General features: G+C 35.6%; 1 protein-coding gene across 1 annotated transcript; it reads left to right on the plus strand.

The window, feature by feature from the left end:
* The first annotated feature begins 191 nt into the window (after nucleotides 1-191).
* Nucleotides 192-19,947, plus strand: LOC137396270 (adenosine 3'-phospho 5'-phosphosulfate transporter 1-like). The gene is made up of 9 exons (XM_068082464.1): nucleotides 192-222; nucleotides 4,575-4,785; nucleotides 8,992-9,146; nucleotides 10,727-10,802; nucleotides 13,366-13,586; nucleotides 15,227-15,410; nucleotides 16,630-16,801; nucleotides 18,220-18,347; nucleotides 19,080-19,947. Exons 2-9 carry the CDS (start codon nucleotides 4,578-4,580, stop codon nucleotides 19,250-19,252), a joined length of 1,317 nt encoding a protein of 438 aa, XP_067938565.1. The 5' UTR covers nucleotides 192-222; nucleotides 4,575-4,577; the 3' UTR covers nucleotides 19,253-19,947.
* Nucleotides 19,948-20,172: the final 225 nt, after the last annotated feature.

Consider the following 20,172-nt stretch of genomic DNA (forward strand, 5'->3'; position numbering starts at 1 on the left):
GCATATTACTGTTGTTGTCAAAATTAGATTACGTTTTTAATCAACAATTTAGTATTTAACTTTATTTTAAATTTTTAAAAACAATAAAATACATTTAAATATATTAAGAAATCACAAATTTTTGTTGCAGGACATGCCTAGCCAGCTCATTATTTTCGCTTCGCTAGCGCAGTAATTATCATTCTTACATGCTATTTTTGTTTGCTTGAAGTTTCACAACTGGTAGGGGTCTCCCCGCAATAGTAGTAAGGCCGCTACTGATATATGGATAATTGGAACTTAACGAGATTTAGTCATGACTTTGATTATAATATTTTTATGCGTGCTCACAGTACTTTCTACTAGATAGTGCCATATGCAGCCCATAAAATATTTCCATTTTTCACCACCATTGTTAACAGCCAACGTATTAAAAAGTATTATTCATCTAGTACGTCATCTCATCCTGTAGCTTCTTAAACGTTTACCTATCAATCAAAATCGTGCATTATGCTATAGGTACTAAGGAAAAACATGTAAGTGGATTATTACTGAAACTTCATACAAAGTTACAAACAAGTCTTAGCTTTTCTTATAGTTCTCTTGATGACTTCTATAGTTCTATGATGATTTCATCAACATTTCATATTGCACATAACAGCTCTATGTATAGATTCATTAACTGAAAAGAAGATAATACCACAAAGCTTTGACAACATTACTCAATATATGGCAATGACTTTTCGTATTTTCTTGATTTTACCTTATGTTAGTGTTTTACTATCTTGTAAATAAAATTATCACCATGAAACCTCATATGTATAATTAAGGTTTTATTTTCCTAATTAAGTAGTTGAATAGGGGTTTCAGGTATGCGGGAAGGCAGTCTTTTGTTATGATTGACGATGAAAATCTAAATTGGTGCAAATATGATAAACCTTTTTGAATTAGGGTATTACTTTGCTTATGTTTTAGAATTTCCGATACTGTTTGTTGTAGTGTTTTGTTTCACCAAATCTTGTATTTCTTCTTCGCAGTGCTTGAATTAAGTTGTGAGCTTCTGAAATTAATTATTAACATCTGGTAAAAGTGAATGCCACGCTATTATTTATTTATGTGCACGAGCATATATTGCTTATCAGGTCATATAAAAATTGGATATCTACTTAAAAGAAATCACAAATTGCTTACAGGCTGTTGATTAAATCTCCTGGAATGTAGGTATGTAGGTACAGAAGGATAGATAAACGAAAAATTCCTTTTTTCACTCATAACTTATTGACAAGAATATTAGGTATGGGATTTTTTACGACAAATAATATTTATACTATGATACTATACATGATAAATGAGATTGATTGAGGATGAATATAGTATTTGTCCTAATTACATGCCATACAATACAAACAAGGTTGAAAAAAATCCTTTTTTTTTATAAAAAATTGGATTTTTTTATTCAAATCGATTTATCAGATTAAAATTGATTTGTTCAATTCAAACTCTTTTTGGTAAATTTGATTTGTCTCATCTTTGCTCATATAAATTGTACGTTTATTGCATTGCGTTGTATTGTGTTTATTGCATTGCACTTCAGAATGCTGGTGAAACAATTTTCAGTAATTAATGATGCATCAATTAATTAAATTAACATGCATTAATTTGACCAATTCTTATATTTCTTGCATTCAACAGTCACATAGCATTATAATGTCTAAACTACGTGTACATGTAGTTTAGTGGAGTAGAGCTGTTAGCAGTTTCACACAAAGTACAAATAAGATCCAAAGACAGACACCATGAAATATTAAAGCACATTCTTCCGTGGTGTGATCGATGCGGTTGATCATGTCAAATATAATTACCTGCTTGCTGGTGTTTTTCAGAACCTAGCTGGTATCTTATTTTGGAATAAATGAAACCAAAAGTAAAGAATATTCTGCGATGCTTGCATTTGATCTGATTGCAGTAACAAATTTGGTGTTAAAATGTCAATCATCAAACAGGGTAGTGAGGGAAAACTGCCAGTTACAGTTAAATATAGCATGCTTATTAGTCCAGATTGTACAGCGTGAAGATTTGATCTGCAATAAATACAGTTGTATAATATTCATCTTCTAGTTTGAAGGACTTAGAAATAATCAAATACTCCCTTTACATGTTTGCTCTGTTGCAGATTAAGTCTTTACCCTATCATTACAGCAGGCTTGTATATAAAGTAGTGCTGAGCACGGGTAGTAATACTCGTTGAACTCGCGGGTTTATCTTCTCTCGAGTATCGGGTAATAGAGATTTCGGGTATTCCGGTCCTTCGGGTTCGGGTTTTGACTTTCAAGTTCGGTTTTTGGTACACGGATCCGTCGGGTAGTGTTAACAAAAACTCGGTCTATTGCACCCTGCGCTCTTAGTCTGGGACCACAGGGCATTTCTGTGTCATTTTTGCTAAGGAGGCATGACAATGGGGTTAAACGAGTCTTTAATTTAATAGATGAAATATAACATATCATACCTTATTTACTATACCTACTAGAAATATTGTAGTCAAGCAGTGATTACTTGTCATTAAAGGTGAGAAGAAATATTTACGTCTAGTCTTATTTGCGCAATTAGCCAAATCGGCTTCGTAAACAAATCTATGTCTTTTTTTAATACGGCGCATGTTCGCTATCACCGATAACACATAGGTCCTTAGTCTGTTTCCGCTATCGCCTTGTTAGAAACAGTCATCAGCGTTCGTAGTCGCAGTGAAAATTTAATAACTCTGTTTAAATTGATTACCACAGCTAGCTATTATGGATTACATAATTCATTATAACGAAGTTTTACTAAGCCAACAAGCCATACTAACGGAAAAAGCCGATAATGTAAAGTTTGTTTTCTGAGATTTAGAGCACCATCTACAGAAAGTCAGAGAGGTACATAGAACATGCTTAAGTAGTAAGCTACCATAGACCCTATCTTCTGCCACCTGTTGACTCAAAAATGCCCTGTAGCCCCAGACTATCTTGACTGTTTAACAATCCACCTGTTAACGCTGCGAGTACGAATGTCGGTCGATAAAAACTGTGTAAAATGATAAATAAATTGCTAATAAATCTAATTGCATTGTAGATTTGAAGATATATCTGTTTAGAAATTTTAAACATAAATCCATATCAACAAACCCGATACCCGAAAAACCGGTAGGCAAAGAAATACCCGAGCCTAGCACTACTAGCTACCCGATACTCAAAAAACCCGAACAGAAGGGGGCGGGTCTAAACCCGTTGACCAAGAAGTACTCGTGCCCAGCACTAATATAAAGCCACTATTGAACTACCTAGAAGTAACATATATGTATATATTGTTACATTTCGGTACGCAATATTCACCAGAATTCCACTAAAACACCATGTGAAGTAGAGATGCCCCGAGTCTAATTTCACCAGCCGATTCAGATACCGATTTGATATACTGATTCTTATTAAAATTAATCCGATTCAGATACCGATTCAGATCTTTTGTGTTGCAAAGATAATTGTTAATTTTATAATGCAAATATTAATATAATTCAAAGAAAATATAAATATTGATGTATTTATTTGTTTGTATTTATGGAAAAAAGATATACATGTATATATATATATTCACATACTGCCATACCGTGCATCTAGTAACAAAACAGTCCATGTCTCTTGAAATCTGTTACCTATTAATAATGGTAATTAGTGTTAGTGGTACAACTTTCTCTGTGATAATGAAGTCTCTCTTCTACTGCTGAACAAACTGCTGCACCTGTACAAGTTTAGTTCAAATAAATGTTTCTTTCAATTACCGTTAGGGATTCAATTACTTCAGTGAGACTCCTTTATTATATCTTCTATCACTATCGATGTAGCCAGTCGTACTGAAGAACAACTCACTAGCCACAGATGATGGAAGACAGGCTAAATACCGATAAGCCAATGAGATTATTTTGTGCGGTACAAACGATACATCATATCGTCAGGATCAGGAGAAAGATGGATTACTTTATGCATCCACCACTCAAATTACTTTCGTAATGCTAGCAAATAAAACCCTTACACCCCATTCTTGTTGCTCATCATTATTCTCGATTGGCTGCAATAAATCATATCGCTGTAATTAGGAAATACCGCACTTTGTGATTACGTCCTGACTAAAGCCAAAAGATTCCTCAGCTGTGTGGATGTTTATTAGTCTATAGACATGAAATAGTTTGTGTGACAGGCCCGGAATTTATTAGGTAAAAGTAAGGAACTTGCAGCTGATAATTTTTTTTTAGTGTAGCAGGCTAAATTACAATTTTCTGCTAAATAGTTGATATGTAAAAAAGTATTTGAACTATCCGATTTTTAAGAAAAGATCGGCCGATACCGATTCAGATACCTAACACCCATATCGGCACCGATACCAATTCCGATATTAAAATCGGGGCAACTCTAATGTGAAGTTATCAATTTACATTGACACATGTCCCAACTAGCCTCAGAGCTGTAAAATTTTATCATTCTTTTTATTTTATAGTCTTTAGTATTAGTTTATGCTTCTTGAGGTTTTACTTATGGAAGCATTCTAACGTTATTCAAAAACTGTAGACAATGGCAAAGACGCTGCCACTACTGCTCTTGTTTCTCTGCCCTGTTCTGACTTACGCTGACCTGGTAGCCCTGTTTGTGCCTACGGACTACATTGACTCGTGGATAGTCCGTCTTATCATAAATCTCTTTGGCTATGCGACTATTGTTGTGCCTGGTGCACTGTTGATCCGATACTTCAAGAATCAGGAGTACGATAAAAAAAATAAAGGTAGGCCAGTCGCAATTTATGTTTGAATGAAGTAATGTATATGAACACGCAGTGTTGACGATGAGATATGGTGTATGTATTCCGATGAATGATGATGTGTCCTTATGGCTGACTCCATAGAGGGGGCCTTTGTATGAAGTGAATGTTGGGCTATCAAATTGTATTGACCACATTGTGTTTATACGTGTCTAACTTCTTATTAATAATCATTAGTAAAATGATGTTTTTTGTTACATACAAAAAAATGAAAAAAACGGAAATCACAAATTATTGAATGAATTGAACAGACGTATTCTAATAGCTGGTAATCTAATAGTATCGTAAAGAATTCGGGATAGTGAATTGAAGGTTTTAGTAATCGAAAGTTCATAAACTGAAACATACATTGATGGATGTAGTATGTTGTATTTGTTAACCATTTTGATTTGTGATTTATGTTTGTTAATAACAAACTTTGACGAATTGAGACTTTCTTGCAAGCTTGGCGAATGCTTATGTTATAGCTTGCATTTCATTATATACTTTACATTAGTTTTATTTATTATCTTTTGTATTACAATTTTCCTTAACAGCACTTTGTTTATTTATCTGATGTATTTATTTTACATTCTTTTATGTACTATCAAGAGACATGTTTGTTGTCTGAGAAAGATAGTTGTATGGTCTAATTGGGGAAGAATGTCTGTGCAACTTCAAGCGAGAAGTTCTTCAATCATTCCATAAGAAGCATCGCATAATTCTTGTAAAAATTGTTGAGCCGGCTAATATCATTAAAAATTCAAAGCAAACCATATAATTAAGCGTATTGTAATAGACAGTCGTGTGCAAAAATAATGTAACGCAGTGATCCACCATATGTGGGAACTCGATGGCATATGTTGACTTTCTCATACACAAAGTTCACAAATGCAAGAATGTCTTGTTTGTTTGCTTAGACTATGTAGCTGCTCAAGTGAAGGAGATCAATTTCTCCAACATTTTTGCAAAGAATGACCATAGTTAAGAAATATACCGCTTATAGTGTATAGCAATAAGATTCTCTGGTTGAATATATTTACATGCATGTCTTAACACTAATATAGAGAAGTTATAATATACTTACCGTAACACCTCTAATTGAATGCCACCAATGCTTTGCTGCAAGCCAAATTGCAACCGAAAACTCGCAATAGCTCACTGTAGAACCACTAATTGAACACCACCCTTATTTGACCACCACTATAGGAGAAGGGTCGCAAAATAGAGTGCCACCCTTTAATTGAACGCCACCTCCATTTGACCGCCACTTTGACATTCTTTGATCTTTACAAACCCATAATACAAGTGATCAGTAAAAAAGTGTCCACAAAATTGGATCAACCCTTTTGCAGGTATTACGATGATATTGTCGTTTAGCGATAATAACGATAATGGGCTGAGCGACAGTTATGTCGCCATACGAACATTTTTTAAGAAAGTGATTTTGGGTTTGCTTATTGCCATTGTTTTGTTTAAATTTTTTATCATTAGTAAACTACATTACAATAGATCGGTCTCTGTTAGCAACAAAAAAATAAGCTGTTTCGTGAATAAAAACGATCGTTTCTAACAGTACTAAACAAATAAAAAATTCAAACTAAAAGCTTTTAAATAAGCTTCGGTATTTTGTTTGTTTCTGCTTTTGTTTTTATTTTCTGATTGTTTTCTCAGGGTGCAACCAATTCTTTTACGGTCATGGCGACCTCCAAACGAAATTACCTACGTTCTTCTAATGCTGTAGGTAGTAGTACTGTTAGTATTAGCGTTAATAAGATAATATCAGCTGATTGTGATAACTTCTTAGATTTAGTAGCAAGAACTAATAGTGACAGTGATTCTGGTTCAGATTGTGACTGGGAAAACACACTATTGAATCCTACTTGAATACCACGAATTGGTCCCAGTTTAGAGATATATTCACTTTGAACACATTCAAGTTGACGATGCGCTTTTTTATGTCAGGGATGCAGAGCCAGCCAAGGGTTCAACATATTTTGATCAGATGTACAAATTTAGACCGGTGCTCGAGCACCTCAACAAGATGTGGGAAAGAGAGTTTAACCTTTGGTGCACTGTCTCCCGAGGTTAAACTGTAACAAGACAATAGTTGCCTTCAAAGGCAGAGACGATTTGGTAAACTACATCAAAATCAAAAAAACACCATCAATGGCGCCCAAAGAGTGCAATCTGCGTGATTCAGTTTCTGGTTATTGCTTGCAGACCATGTACCACATCAGGGGCTTGTCAAAGGGTTTACATGGACAACCATATGAAGTGTGTGCCAAGCTGATGTCACCGCACATGAATAAATACCATCGCATGGTTGTTGGCAATTGTTACACGAATGTACCTCTCTGTGAGAAGTTCTTGCAGCAGGGTACATATGTCGCGGGCACTATCAGGCCAACCAGGGTACAACTACCTCTCGATATAAAAAAGAAGCTGGGCACCAAGGGCGATATAGTCGCTAACAAAAACAGAATCTGGCAGTGAACTGGCATGACAGAATACAGGTCAGACTTCTCTCAAACTGTTCAACTATAAAACCAATAGATAAGGTATTGTATGATGGGTTAACAAAAGATGTTCCAACCATAGTAAATGACTACAACCGTGGAATGGGGGGGGGGGGGGTGGCGACATTAGTGACCAGATGACGGACCAGTATTCTGAAGAGTTCAGGACGGTGAAGGTGTCGAAAAAAGTAGTACTTCACTTTATCGATAGAACCGTCACTAACGCATTTAACTGCTACAGAAGCAATCTTAAACACCATTAAGGTAAAAAGCTAACTCACTACAACTTCATCATTCAACTACTGGAAGACCTAATTGGTAACCACCGTGAAAAGAGAAAAAGAGTAGGCCGTCCTAGTCTTACTTCTCCTCCAGCAAAAAGAACTGAAAGACATTACAGATACCATTCCACAAGGAAAAAGACAATAGTGTGCTGTGTGTTAAGCCAAGACAACAGGGGCAAAGCTTCAAAGAAACAAGAATAAGCACATTGTGTAAAGACTGCGGTGTAGGCCTCTGCAAGGGTGAATGCTTCTGAAAGTACTATAGCTAGAAAAACAGTTATATGAAACAACTAGCTGTGCTATCCGGTGTTGCTCGGGTATTAAAAATCAGCTTATAAACAATGAGAGATGCTTGCCACTTGCTACTAGCCTGGCAAGTGTTTTACGAGTGGCATTTTGAACAAAAGCACTTGTTGCATTTGTGCAAAATGCCACTCGTAAAAATTTTGCTGTGCTAAAAAATTCTTCTGACGCTAATATGGGCTAGTTCAGCAGTGCAGAAAAAGAGTCGAGGTCAGAAAACATTGTGAAAGGTATTGAGCCCCCAGAAGATATGCGCTCCATTGAAAGCAACAATTAGAACTTCACTGGCCGAGCAAGTGATGTGAATATTTTTGTTTTCGACTGTAATATAAGTATAGCTCATTTATGTCACTTGCTAATAAATATATGTTTATAGCATTTGATAAATTATTGTTATATACCTTGTAAATTTACCAATTTATAGCATATTATTTGATAGCATCATTGCGGTAATCTGATCTTACAGTGGATCGACGTTCGTAGCTCCTCTTCTATTGCACATAAAACACTAGTTATTGGTGCAAACTGTAACAAACATGTCAATGAGTGCAATGAGCTTTTATGCAGCATTGTTAAGTATAGATATAAAATTAAAATATGGCTTCCAATTTAGAATGAAATAAAACTTGAAAGCTCCAACGAATTGCAAAGCAGGACACAGGCCTTGATATCATTGCAGTTTAATTGCAAGCAATAGATATCAACTGGTAGATATATTTCTCAGCTTCTCAATGCATATTCATTAAGAGGTCTTTGACAAGTTGAAGGTAAGTTAGCAGATTTATTGCATCCAAAAAGGTTAATGTCCACCGGAAAAAAAGTATTTAAATATAGGCAACATTTGCTTCGTCCGTAATAGGACTAAATTTATCTTCTGAACATTCTGGCGAGCCATCTGAAAAATACACCGCCAACCTTTATTTGGCCGCCACTATAGAGGAAGGGTTGAAAAATAGAGCGACATGGCGTTCAATTAGAGGTTTTACGGTATATCTAAACTTGTGTTTTTATTGGAGACTGCTTCTTGTCATCATGTCTTATATAAGCATTGGTATGCACAAGTATGCCTGAATTGACATTTTCAGAAGGCTGTATTCCCAACATAATTACCTCCTGCGTGTTTGGAAACTCTGTGGATAAGACAAACCCAGTTAAAGAGCTCCCGACATCTGTACCGAAAGTGGAGAGGACATTTGTACAAAATGCTGGATTACTAACATTTTGCTTCATTGGCCTTCAGGTGAGTAAACTGGGAGACGGATGGCTGAGCATGACTCACGCATTTCAGGGGAAAGTTATACAAAGTTTCCATACAGTGATAGTCTAGCAACACCTGGGTCCACCAGTGCCGAAGCGCTACGCTGGGTTGACAAGCAAATCGTGTTTCATAGGGAGCTACAGTAGAGCTATGGTTGTGTGATGCCTTATATCAAGGCATATGTATGCAAAGGACGCAGCGGGAAAGCAAAACCTATGAACACGCACAAAGGTGACAGTTTTGATTTGATAAGGCAGCATGATTTGGTGCGTCTGCTTATCTATAACATCATAAAAGTTATAAAAGTCCTTCATGTCATTTATTAGTTGATGCGAGCGATAGAGATAAGGTAGAGTGTGATGTGTAGTCCAGACAGCGCAGCGCTATCACATGTTAGTACCATAAATTCCGGCGTGCAAGTCAACCCGGCCTACAAGTTGAGGTCTAAGGTTTGGTTTAAAAATCCAGGTTTTGACATGTACATGCTGTCTCATATTCTACTCTGTCACCCTAGTTGACCTCTGTATCACCTTAGTTTACCTCTGTATCACCCTAGTTCACCACTGTATCACCCTAGTTCACCTCTGTATTACCCTAGTTCACCACTGGATCACCCTAGTTCACCTCTGTATTACCCTAGTTCACCTCTGTATTACCCTAGTTTACCACTGGATCACCCTAGTTCACCACTGTATCACCTTAGTTCACCTCTGTATTACCCTAGTTCACCTCTGTATCACCCTAGTTCACCACTGGATCACCAAGGTTCACCACTGTATCACCTTAGTTGACCTCTGTATTACCCTAGTTCACCTCTGTATTACCCTAGTTCACCACTGGATCACCCTAGTTCACCTCTGTATTACCCTAGTTCACCACTGGATCACCCTAGTTCACCTCTGTATTACCCTAGTTCACCTCTGTATTACCCTAGTTCACCACTGGATCACCCTAGTTCACCACTGTATCACCCTAGTTCACCTCTGTATCACCTTAGTTCACCGCTGTATCACCCTAGTTCACCGCTGTATCACCCTAGTTCACCACTGTATCACCCTAGTTCACCACTGTATCACTCTAGTTCACCACTGTATCACCCTAGTTCACCACTGTATCACCCTAGTTCACCACTGTATCACCCTAGTTCACCACTGTATCACTCTAGTTCACCACTGTATCATCGTAGTTCACCACTGTATCACCCTAGTTCACCACTGTATCATCCTAATTCACCACTGTATCACCCTAGTTCACCTCTGTATCACCCTAGTTCACCACTGTATCACCCTAGTTCACCACTGTATCACCCTAGTTCACCACTGTATCACCCTAGCTCACCTCTGTATCACCCTAGTTCACCACTGTATCACCCTAGTTCACCACTGTATCACCTTAGTTCACCGCTGTATCATAGAACAGTTTGTTCAGTGTTTTGAGTAAAGATTTACTAGAAAGTCAATAATCGTTGTGGTGTTAGCGAATCCATACAAAAAAACAGCTCTTTGTTTCTTATAAGCATATAAGTTTCCTTGGAGATGAGATGGTATTTGGCATTGTTGTAGGTGTCATATCTAACATGGGGACTATTGCAAGAGAGAATCATGTCTCATACCTATACATCTCCCTCCAACATGGAAGGTTAGATATGACATATATTCCCTTCCTGTTCTGTGTGCAGCGCAATCCAATCCTGTTATATATTGTAATATCATGTGATGAGTAATAGTCAATAAAAAGAGCTGTTTTTATTGTCACACCACCTTTACCACCTTTATATTATAGAGAGGTGATTAGAGGTGTAGGTAGATGTCAATATAGAGATAGAGAGCTGGTCAAATTCACACTATGTGAACATGAAATTCGTGTAACATATATTTCTGCTTTTATGTTTAATGTATTTTTTTGTTTAATTAGCAATGAGCCGGCTTTGCTCGAGATTTTCTGCATTTTCAATGAATTAGCTCCCAGCGCTTTCGGATTTTCAGGATGGATTGTGCACTGCTCTCATGACTACCGCTCTCATGACGACCGCTCTCATGACGACCGCTCTTATGACGAACGCTTTCATGACGACCGCTTTCATGACGACCGCTTTCATGACGACCGCTCTCATGACGAACGCTCTCATGACGAACGCTCTCATGACGACCACGTTCATGACGACCACGTTCATGTGACTGTGGCACATTTATACAGAGAATGAAAGTTTTGAGATTACTAATTGATCCTGACATTACTTGAAGTAGACCTGATTTTATACATTAAATTAGTAGTGAGTCTGTTCTTATAACTCTTACTTCTCATGAGAATTTATTAACATCACTCTTATTATAGTAAATATTATTTCTCAACTTTGGAATTAATTAACATCACTCTTATTATAGTAAATATTATTCCTCAACTTTGGAATTTATTAACATCACTTTTATTATAGTAAATATTATTTCTCAACTTTGGAATTTATTAACATCACTTTTATTATAGTAAATATTATTCCTCAACCTTGGAATTTATTAACATCACTCCTATTATAATAAATATTATTCCTCAACTTTAGAATTTATTAGCATCACTCTTATTATAGTAAATACTATTCCTCAACCTTGGAATTTATTAACATCACTCCTATTATAATAAATATTATTCCTCAACTTTAGAATTTATTAGCATCACTCTTATTATAGTAAATACTATTCCTCAACCTTGGAATTTATTAACATCACTCCTATTATAATAAATATTATTCTTCAACTTTAGAATTTATTACCATCACTCTTATTATAGTGAATATTATTCCTCAACCTTGGAATTTATTAACATCACTCTTATTATAGTAAACATTATTCCTCGACCTTGAGAAAGGATGTGAAGTATGGTTTAATATCTTTCAATCATTGTAGAATCATTTTGTATAAAGGAGAACTGTACCCGTGTACTGATATACAAAACAAACCAGAGAACTTTTCATGATGGAAATTACGTTGTCATTTGTTTGCTAAATTTTACAAGTCCATATGTTGGGGTTTGACTGTACAACTATTTATTCATATACATTCAATAATCTACAATAATAGTTAATGATCTACATTTGAAATGAGTTTGTTTCAAGCGTAAAAGTATATATGTTCAAACCATCATGGTTTGGAGTAAGTATTCTACCTAGTGTATATCCACAGTATGTGCGGTCAGTTTCACAACAGTCAAATCCGCTCACTGAACATTGCACACAACTACACAGCATTAAGGCGTATGTATTATATAAAACTATGTATGAACCTAATTATATATAAAAATTATATGTAGAAAACCAAATAAAAGCAATAATCAACAGATTTTATTGTTGTTGTACATTACCTTGTAAGCTTGTGAACATGAAAGTACGCTGAAGATGCAGTTGGGGGTAGAGGTGGGCAAAGATATACGTAAAGTAACTTGCTCTAACCCATACTGGGTGAAGTTTACACTTACTTGGCTTATATACCTGTATATGTATATATATATATAATTTATATATATATATATAATTTATATATATATATGTTGCTGTTTTAATATCTTTTAACCTATGTTTTCATTCCTAGCCAGACTCTTTATTTCCACTTATCAAATACTTCACAAAACTTGGAATGTTTTGTCGGCTTTCGTTTTATAGTCAAGTTTATGTATAGTTTTATGTTTTTTATAACAAATCAATATAAACAGCAAACCGCAGCGACCGCAATTACAATCACAATAATGCTCGCAGAGAGCTTTCACTGGGCGAGAGTATGAGAGAGAATTATGCGCTCTATACATTTTAATTTCATTATTTAATTTGTATTTTTTGAAATTTGGATGAAGATTTTTTACCCCACTAGAACCGTGAAAGCTGAACTCCGAAGTAGCAAGGAATTGCTGTAGTATAATCTCTGCTAACATGTGTGCAATATGGATGCTATTGCATAAGATTATTTTCATACAATAGAGTTATACTCGTCTATGGTCATGCACATACTATATAGCTATCCGTGTCTATGATTACATACATGCTATACAGTTATTCGTGTCTATGAGTATATACATACACAAAGTTTCCCGTAGTCACATAAATTTTGATTAGACCTTTTGGTTAAATGTATACTCTATATTCCATAGAGTTATCCAGTTGCATGTATTACAAACGCATTGTTCTTGGAACCAGTTCTGAATCATCTTCTTGCAGGAGAAATGTTCAAGAATTCACAGTTCCTCGTCTTTATCAACAGAGTGCTCGCGCTCATCATTGGTTATATCGTGCTACACGCTGTCAGGCAGCCTCAGCATGTCAGCCCTGTTTTCAAGTATTCCTACTGTTCCTTCAGCAACGTCATGAGCAGCTGGTTTCAGTATGAGGCACTTAAGTTTGTCTCTTTCCCTACTCAGGTCATCTGCAAAGCCTCCAAGGTCTGTTATAGATTCATCTAGGTGTATTCTTAGTTTAGAAATGCATGCGTAACCATTCTCTTTGGTATCTTAAAGTGGTAGATATCTTAAAGAGGTAGATATCTCAAAGAGGTAGATATCTCAAAGAGGTAGATATCTCAAAGAGGTAGATATCTTAAAGAGGTAGATATCTCAAAGGTCTAGGACCGTTGGCTCAGACTTTTGAGCACTGCTATTTTACACCAAAGAAATTACAGTGCACACTCAGCATACGATCACCCTGATATACGATTTTTTCACCTTACAAAGTGGAACATGATGATTTTTTCACCTCACCATACGAATCTTTTTTCACCATATGAATTCAACAAAATTTTGGCCTGAGCTCAAATTTGACAGTCGGTGTGCTTATTACGTATGTCAAAATAACAAAGATGCCAAAATGCTGCTTGCCAAAAAACTTTTTCGCGACGTCTGAAAGAGACATCATGACCAATTGCTCTCAGTTCAGCATTTCTCATCTGTAAAACAGTAATATTTTCTCTTCAAAACCAGTAGCAAAGTTGAAGTTGCAATCTCTTCAAACAGAAGGTCAGTGGTCAGACAATGTCCTATAACTTGCTAACAAAAATCCACTTCATTATGAAAACAGCGTAGTTTATGCTTTTTTGCCGAATTGGGTTGAAAAGGTCATAACAAGATCGGCTACAATTTTATTTAAAACAAAGCCAGAAACTAACAGGTGATAAAATTTTAGTGATGAAAAGTTGAAATTCCGTAAAATAGGTAAAAATACATACTAAAACTCAACTTTAATTGTGTGTTTAGTAAGCTAAACTTATTTATAGTGAATTCAAAGTTTATGTTATAGGTATGTCTTGAAAGTACGAACTTTCTACAGTACGTAGTACTGCTTATAGCACATTGTAACGTTACATTTTAATGCGGATCATAACCAATAAATACACTAGTAAAATACACTAAAATTACTGTAAGTAGTTATAGTTACTAAGGTTAACATACTATTTTGTTACTAATTTTTACACTAATTTTTACTAATGTATTTGCATAAAATTTTTACCAGGAGATATTTGCATTATATAATTACTATGGTTTCTATAACCCTCCATACAATTTTTTCACCATACGATGCCAACCCTGAAACGGATTAAAATTGTAACCTGAGGGTGCATTGTGTAGTTATAAGTAACGATGAAAATGCAAAAAACGCGTTTTATTCATGAAACTTCACACATAATACCTTTTTCAGAGAAATACGTAAAAAATGAATCTTTATGTTCACATTGCCAAAATTGGATTGAAGGAGCTCATGAACCACATTTATCAATTACGCAAATGTAGCCTTCACATACAAATCTTTCCCTTTCGCTTTTGTTTGAAATTTATTGAACCGTAAGTGACAAGGAATGACGGATAAATTCTGAACTTGTATCTTGAACTTAAAAGTCCTGCGCCAGAACATCTACATCTACACCAAAAAGTACCATTTCAACGTAATACTCATGTTGGTTGCTGACAAAAAAATTGAGATGATAATTCTGAATTCTCCAATTAAATAGCTTTTCTATTGACTTTCATCCTTATAGAAATAGACATTATCATTCCACCCATGGTATAGACTAATGACTGTTATGACGCAGGTGATTCCGGTGATGCTGATGGGAAAACTTGTTTCTAAGAAGACCTACCAGACCTATGAATATGTTACGGCAGCGATGCTGTCGATTGGTGTAGCTCTCTTCCTCTTCTCAAATTCTTCTCAAGATCAAAAAGCACAAAAATCTGTTTCGGAGACGACATCCTCCGGCATATTGCTCATGATAGGTATGCGTGCAGAGTCATCCTTGGCTCGCTATTCCAGTTTCAATACATTCGGTATGATTAAAGCATATGTGCAATGGACCTTTCGCTGGTACATTTGGGTGGTCGAAAAATGTTTGGTGTATTATCATTGAGGCCTACACTGAAAGTGACATTAGGTATTTTATTGGCGTATTTAGTAGTTTGTGGAATAATGAGTGACTTGTACTTTCGAGAACTAATGGTGGAGTCTATTGATTAAGGTTAGTTTGAGACGCACTATGTGTAGGGAATAAATTTGCGGTGTTCAGACTCCATGTACCATTTGCAAGTGTAGGAGTATACCTGTAGCTTTTGGCTGATTTGGGGTACATGAGGTTACGCAATACAGAATGGACTGATTTGGGGTACATGAGGTTATGCAATACGGAATGGACTGATTTGGGGTACATGAGGTTACACAATACGGAATGGACTGATTTGGGGTACATGAGATTACACAATGCGGAATGGACTGATTTGGGGTACATGAGTTTACGCAATACGGAATGGGCTGATTTGGGGTACATGAGGTTACGCAATACGGAATGGAGTGATACGGAATGGACTGATTTGGGGTACATGAGGTTACGCAATACGGAATGGAGTGATACGGAATGGATTGATTTGGGGTACATGAGGTTACGCAATACGGAATGGAGTGATACGGAATGGACTGATTTGGGGTACATGAGGTTACGCAATACGGAATGGACTGATTTGGGGTACATGAGGTTACACAATGCGGAATGGACTGATTTGGCTCTGATTTCTTGGCATCGACTATTGGGTTCCAAATTATTTTGCCCGACCGTATTTTAACGCCCAACGGTTGGGCGCCCATAAACTTTCATTATTCAATAAAAGTTTATTTATACACTTTCTGAGAAAAATTCAAAAGAACCACGATTTTCACTTCATGAACGATTGGCTGCTGGTCAGTCTAAATAACTGTTAAGATATGTGAGAGCTGACAAACACATAGGTCGTCAAAAAGCACTAGATCGTACGCGATAACCAAGTTGGTCCGATAAGCGTGTAGATACACGATTATAAATACATACATTACATGAATCTTTTCAATACTGTGCATTCTCTCAGAGATCCACTGTTTGCATGTTTCCTTCACACCTGTTCGTAGACATTTTTAATGTTCCAGATAAGTTTGCAGTGCCAAACTAAAATTTTCATCGACACATTGTAGGTTACATGGCATTTGACAGTTTTACCTCCAATTGGCAAGGGGAGTTGTTCTCCCAGTACAAGATGTCTTCTGTGCAGATGATGACTGGAGTGAATCTCTTTTCTTGTATATTTACGTTTGTCAGCCTCATTGAGCAAGGCACTTTTATTGAGAATATTGACTTTATGTTACGGTGAGTTTCACATTAGTATGATATGCAGCTACATTCCTCTCTTATCTACAAATACATATACAGTATAGATATATATATATGCATGTATATACATGTACAATATATATATACATGCATATACATGTACAATATATATATATACATACATGTATATACATGTACAATATATATATACATGTACAATATATATATATATATACATGTGTATACATGTACAATATATATATATATACTGTATATATATATACTGTACATGTGCATGTACAGTATATATATACACATGTACAGTATATATATATACATTTACAGTATATATATCTACATGTACAGTATATATATATATATATATATGTACAGTATAGATATATATATATATATATATAAACATGTGCAGTATATATATATATATATATATATATATAGAGTGGAACCTTGGTTCTCGAACACAATCCGTTCCAAAAGGTTGGTCGAAAACCGATTTGTTCGAGATCCAAAACAATTTTTCTCATTAGAATGAATGTATGTAAATTTTAATCCATTTCAAGTCGATTTAAAAGCTTCAGTAAAGTATTTTTTAACATTTTACACCATAAACTGTACTCTATACTGCATACTATAAATAAAAACAGTTAGATATAGATCTATTCTATCTATGATGGTGAAAAACGAAAACAAAAAGTAAACATTTCGTATGCTATGCTCTTAAAACATCGGAAACATTAAAGGTTACGATACAATATCAAAAATCGCAGAAATTGATAATGAAACAGCAGTAAATGCAACGGATTGGTTACATCAAAAATCATGTAAAAAAGAAAATAGAAACAGCAATGACACGTTTACTTCACATCATTGGAGAATAATCCTCCGCCTAAACAATTTAGGGTAACTCGACTGGAGGAGTTGTGTCCCTAGAAAATCTCTTCGGTAGAGGCGACATCCCCCCAGATGGCTCCTCTTTGTAAAGAATTTATGATGCGAAACTTCTCCCTTTTTTTAGAACCTTCCGAAAGTGGCTCATAACAACCATCGTTAAACATATAAACATGCTGTTTCCGGAGCTGTTCCGAACGTTTAATTCAAATGCGCATGTTCCGGTTTGGTTGAGAACTGAATTTATGGTCGAAATTCGAGACGGACAAATCTCAAATTTTTTGGTCGAAAACCGAGTTGGTTGAGAACCGAAGCATTCGAGAACTGAGGTTCTACTGTATACAGTATATATATACATACATGTTTATTTTTGTTTTATAGCTACTGTATTTATCACATATACCATTTTTATGGAGAATCTAAATCGTATCTATACGTGTGATGGTGGGCACACACGCACTGCTTCCTTTAGCACTAGACAAATATGAAGGAAAGAGGCTTACAGTTAGGTCGCAAGATAAAACACTTGAGTCGTTCTGTTTTAGATATCCTACATTCATGCTACACTCTGTTATTCTCTCTATCACATCGGCAACAGGCCAGCTCTTCATCTATTACACCATCAGCCAGTTTGGGCCGGTCACCTTTATTATCATAATGACCATCAGAATGGGTAGGTTCAGAGGCTAATCTCACCTCACTTTATTCTACTTGCATCCATCATATGCATAACATGTGTATATACATATGTTATATGTATATACACATGTTATATGTATATATATATGTATGTGTGTGTATGTTGTATATATGCATATGTGCAGATTTACAAAACTTTTGTGTTTCTAGAAAATTCAAAATTTCAAATGTTGGGAATTACTTCAGGTGCGAAGTCAAATATGTGCTCAATTCTTCTGTCACAAAAAATTTGTATGTCAATGTTATCGCGTGTCAAGGAGAATGTATGTCAAGGTGATCATATGTCAAGGTGATCATATGTCAATGTTTGACAATATGTTAATAATTTTTAATGCGATTGGCTTCAGCTTGTCTGGTGTACCATCACTGTGTTTAGAAGAGTGGTTACTAGTAAATGTGGTAGTGGTTGGAGTGCTAATAACTAATAGTACTAGTAGTACTAGTAACTGACTAGTAACTAGGTTGTTAGTACTTACCGTATATACTTAGAGACTTTAACTAGGTATATATAGACTTATAGACTATACTATATAGACTTGAACTAGGCTGTTAGTAGAGATTACTATAAGTCGGTTATATCAGTTACTGATGACAAGTAAGATTCACTCAAACTCTGTCTGCTCATATAATCAGCAGTTTTTGACTGCAAGTGTTGAAAATACCCTATCAGCAAGTAATTTTTAGCTTATGACGTCCTCTCTTACAGCACTTGCCATCCTACTCTCCTGTATCATATACGGTCACACCGTTGGCATTCTTGGCTTTCTCGGCATGTTTGTCGTCTTCCTCTCATTATTTGGCAAGATATACCTTGGACAGAGATACAAGAAGGCTCTTCAACGTTTGGAGGCATTACCAACCTCCCCTTCCAAGGTCTAGAAATGCAGAATAGATCTGAGGTCCTTTTTCATCGCCAATTTACATACCTCATGAGTTAATATATGATTATTAGAGAATAGAATAACTGTTCTAGTGACAACACTTTAGCATGAGTTTAGCTAGAGAAGTGTTAGGAATGCCTTTTGGAGTCGTCTTATTCTTATTCTTGTTATTATTTTATATTTCGCTTCAGGTTTTTCTGAGTAAGCATGAAATCAGCTGCAGTTGAAATAATAGCAAGGAGTATTGTACTGATTGGTTTAACTTGCAGCATATACTTTTGTGATATAATACGCTCAGTTCTGCTTTCTGTTAAAATAATTTATTCTATAATTTCCTCAATTATTTGGTATGGATCTCTATGAGGTTTTTAGTGTGTAATATCGCTTGACATCAGCTCGTAGTTTATTTCATCTCATCATCTTCAAGCTAATTGGTTTATTTAACCCAGGCTTTTTTCTTATTGGTTTATTTAACCCGTGCTTTTCTCTTGGTTAAATATTTAACGGCTGACCTCTTATTGCCGACTTACATACTTCGGACTGTATTTTCCTAATTTTTTGATCTTGTGCAAAATTTTCTTCTTAGATCTGTTTTTGGTCATATTAACTGTTATGCAAGACATTGGCATTTCATTCCAGCATTACATTATTTATTACTATCTGCATAATATAAAAGTATAATAATACAACAGTATAATAATACAAAAATAAATGTAAAATTTCTGTTCAGCATCTATTTCAACAGTGTACTTGATCTGGATATTGCCATAAAGTAGAAATTTATAATATACCAATCAAATATCTGCCTATTTTGTTATGATCTAAGAGTATGGATGTACCACTACAGTTCTATTTTGATCCAAGAATATGGATGTACCACTACAGTTCTGCTGTGACTTACAGGTGTAGGTGTACCAC

The sequence above is a fragment of the Watersipora subatra genome, chromosome 5 (assembly GCF_963576615.1).
Source record: "Watersipora subatra chromosome 5, tzWatSuba1.1, whole genome shotgun sequence".
NCBI classification, from domain to species: Eukaryota; Metazoa; Bryozoa; class Gymnolaemata; order Cheilostomatida; family Watersiporidae; genus Watersipora; species Watersipora subatra.

Bases quoted from the DNA above. Each gene is read 5' to 3' on its own strand.
- LOC137396270 (XM_068082464.1), top strand. From the start codon at position 4,578: ATGGCAAAGACGCTGCCACTACTGCTCTTGTTTCTCTGCCCTGTTCTG. The intron at 9,147-10,726 runs GTGAGTAAACTG...GCATTGTTGTAG, and splicing joins TTTGCTTCATTGGCCTTCAG to GTGTCATATCTAACATGGGG. The intron at 16,802-18,219 runs GTGAGTTTCACA...GTTCTGTTTTAG, and splicing joins AATATTGACTTTATGTTACG to ATATCCTACATTCATGCTAC.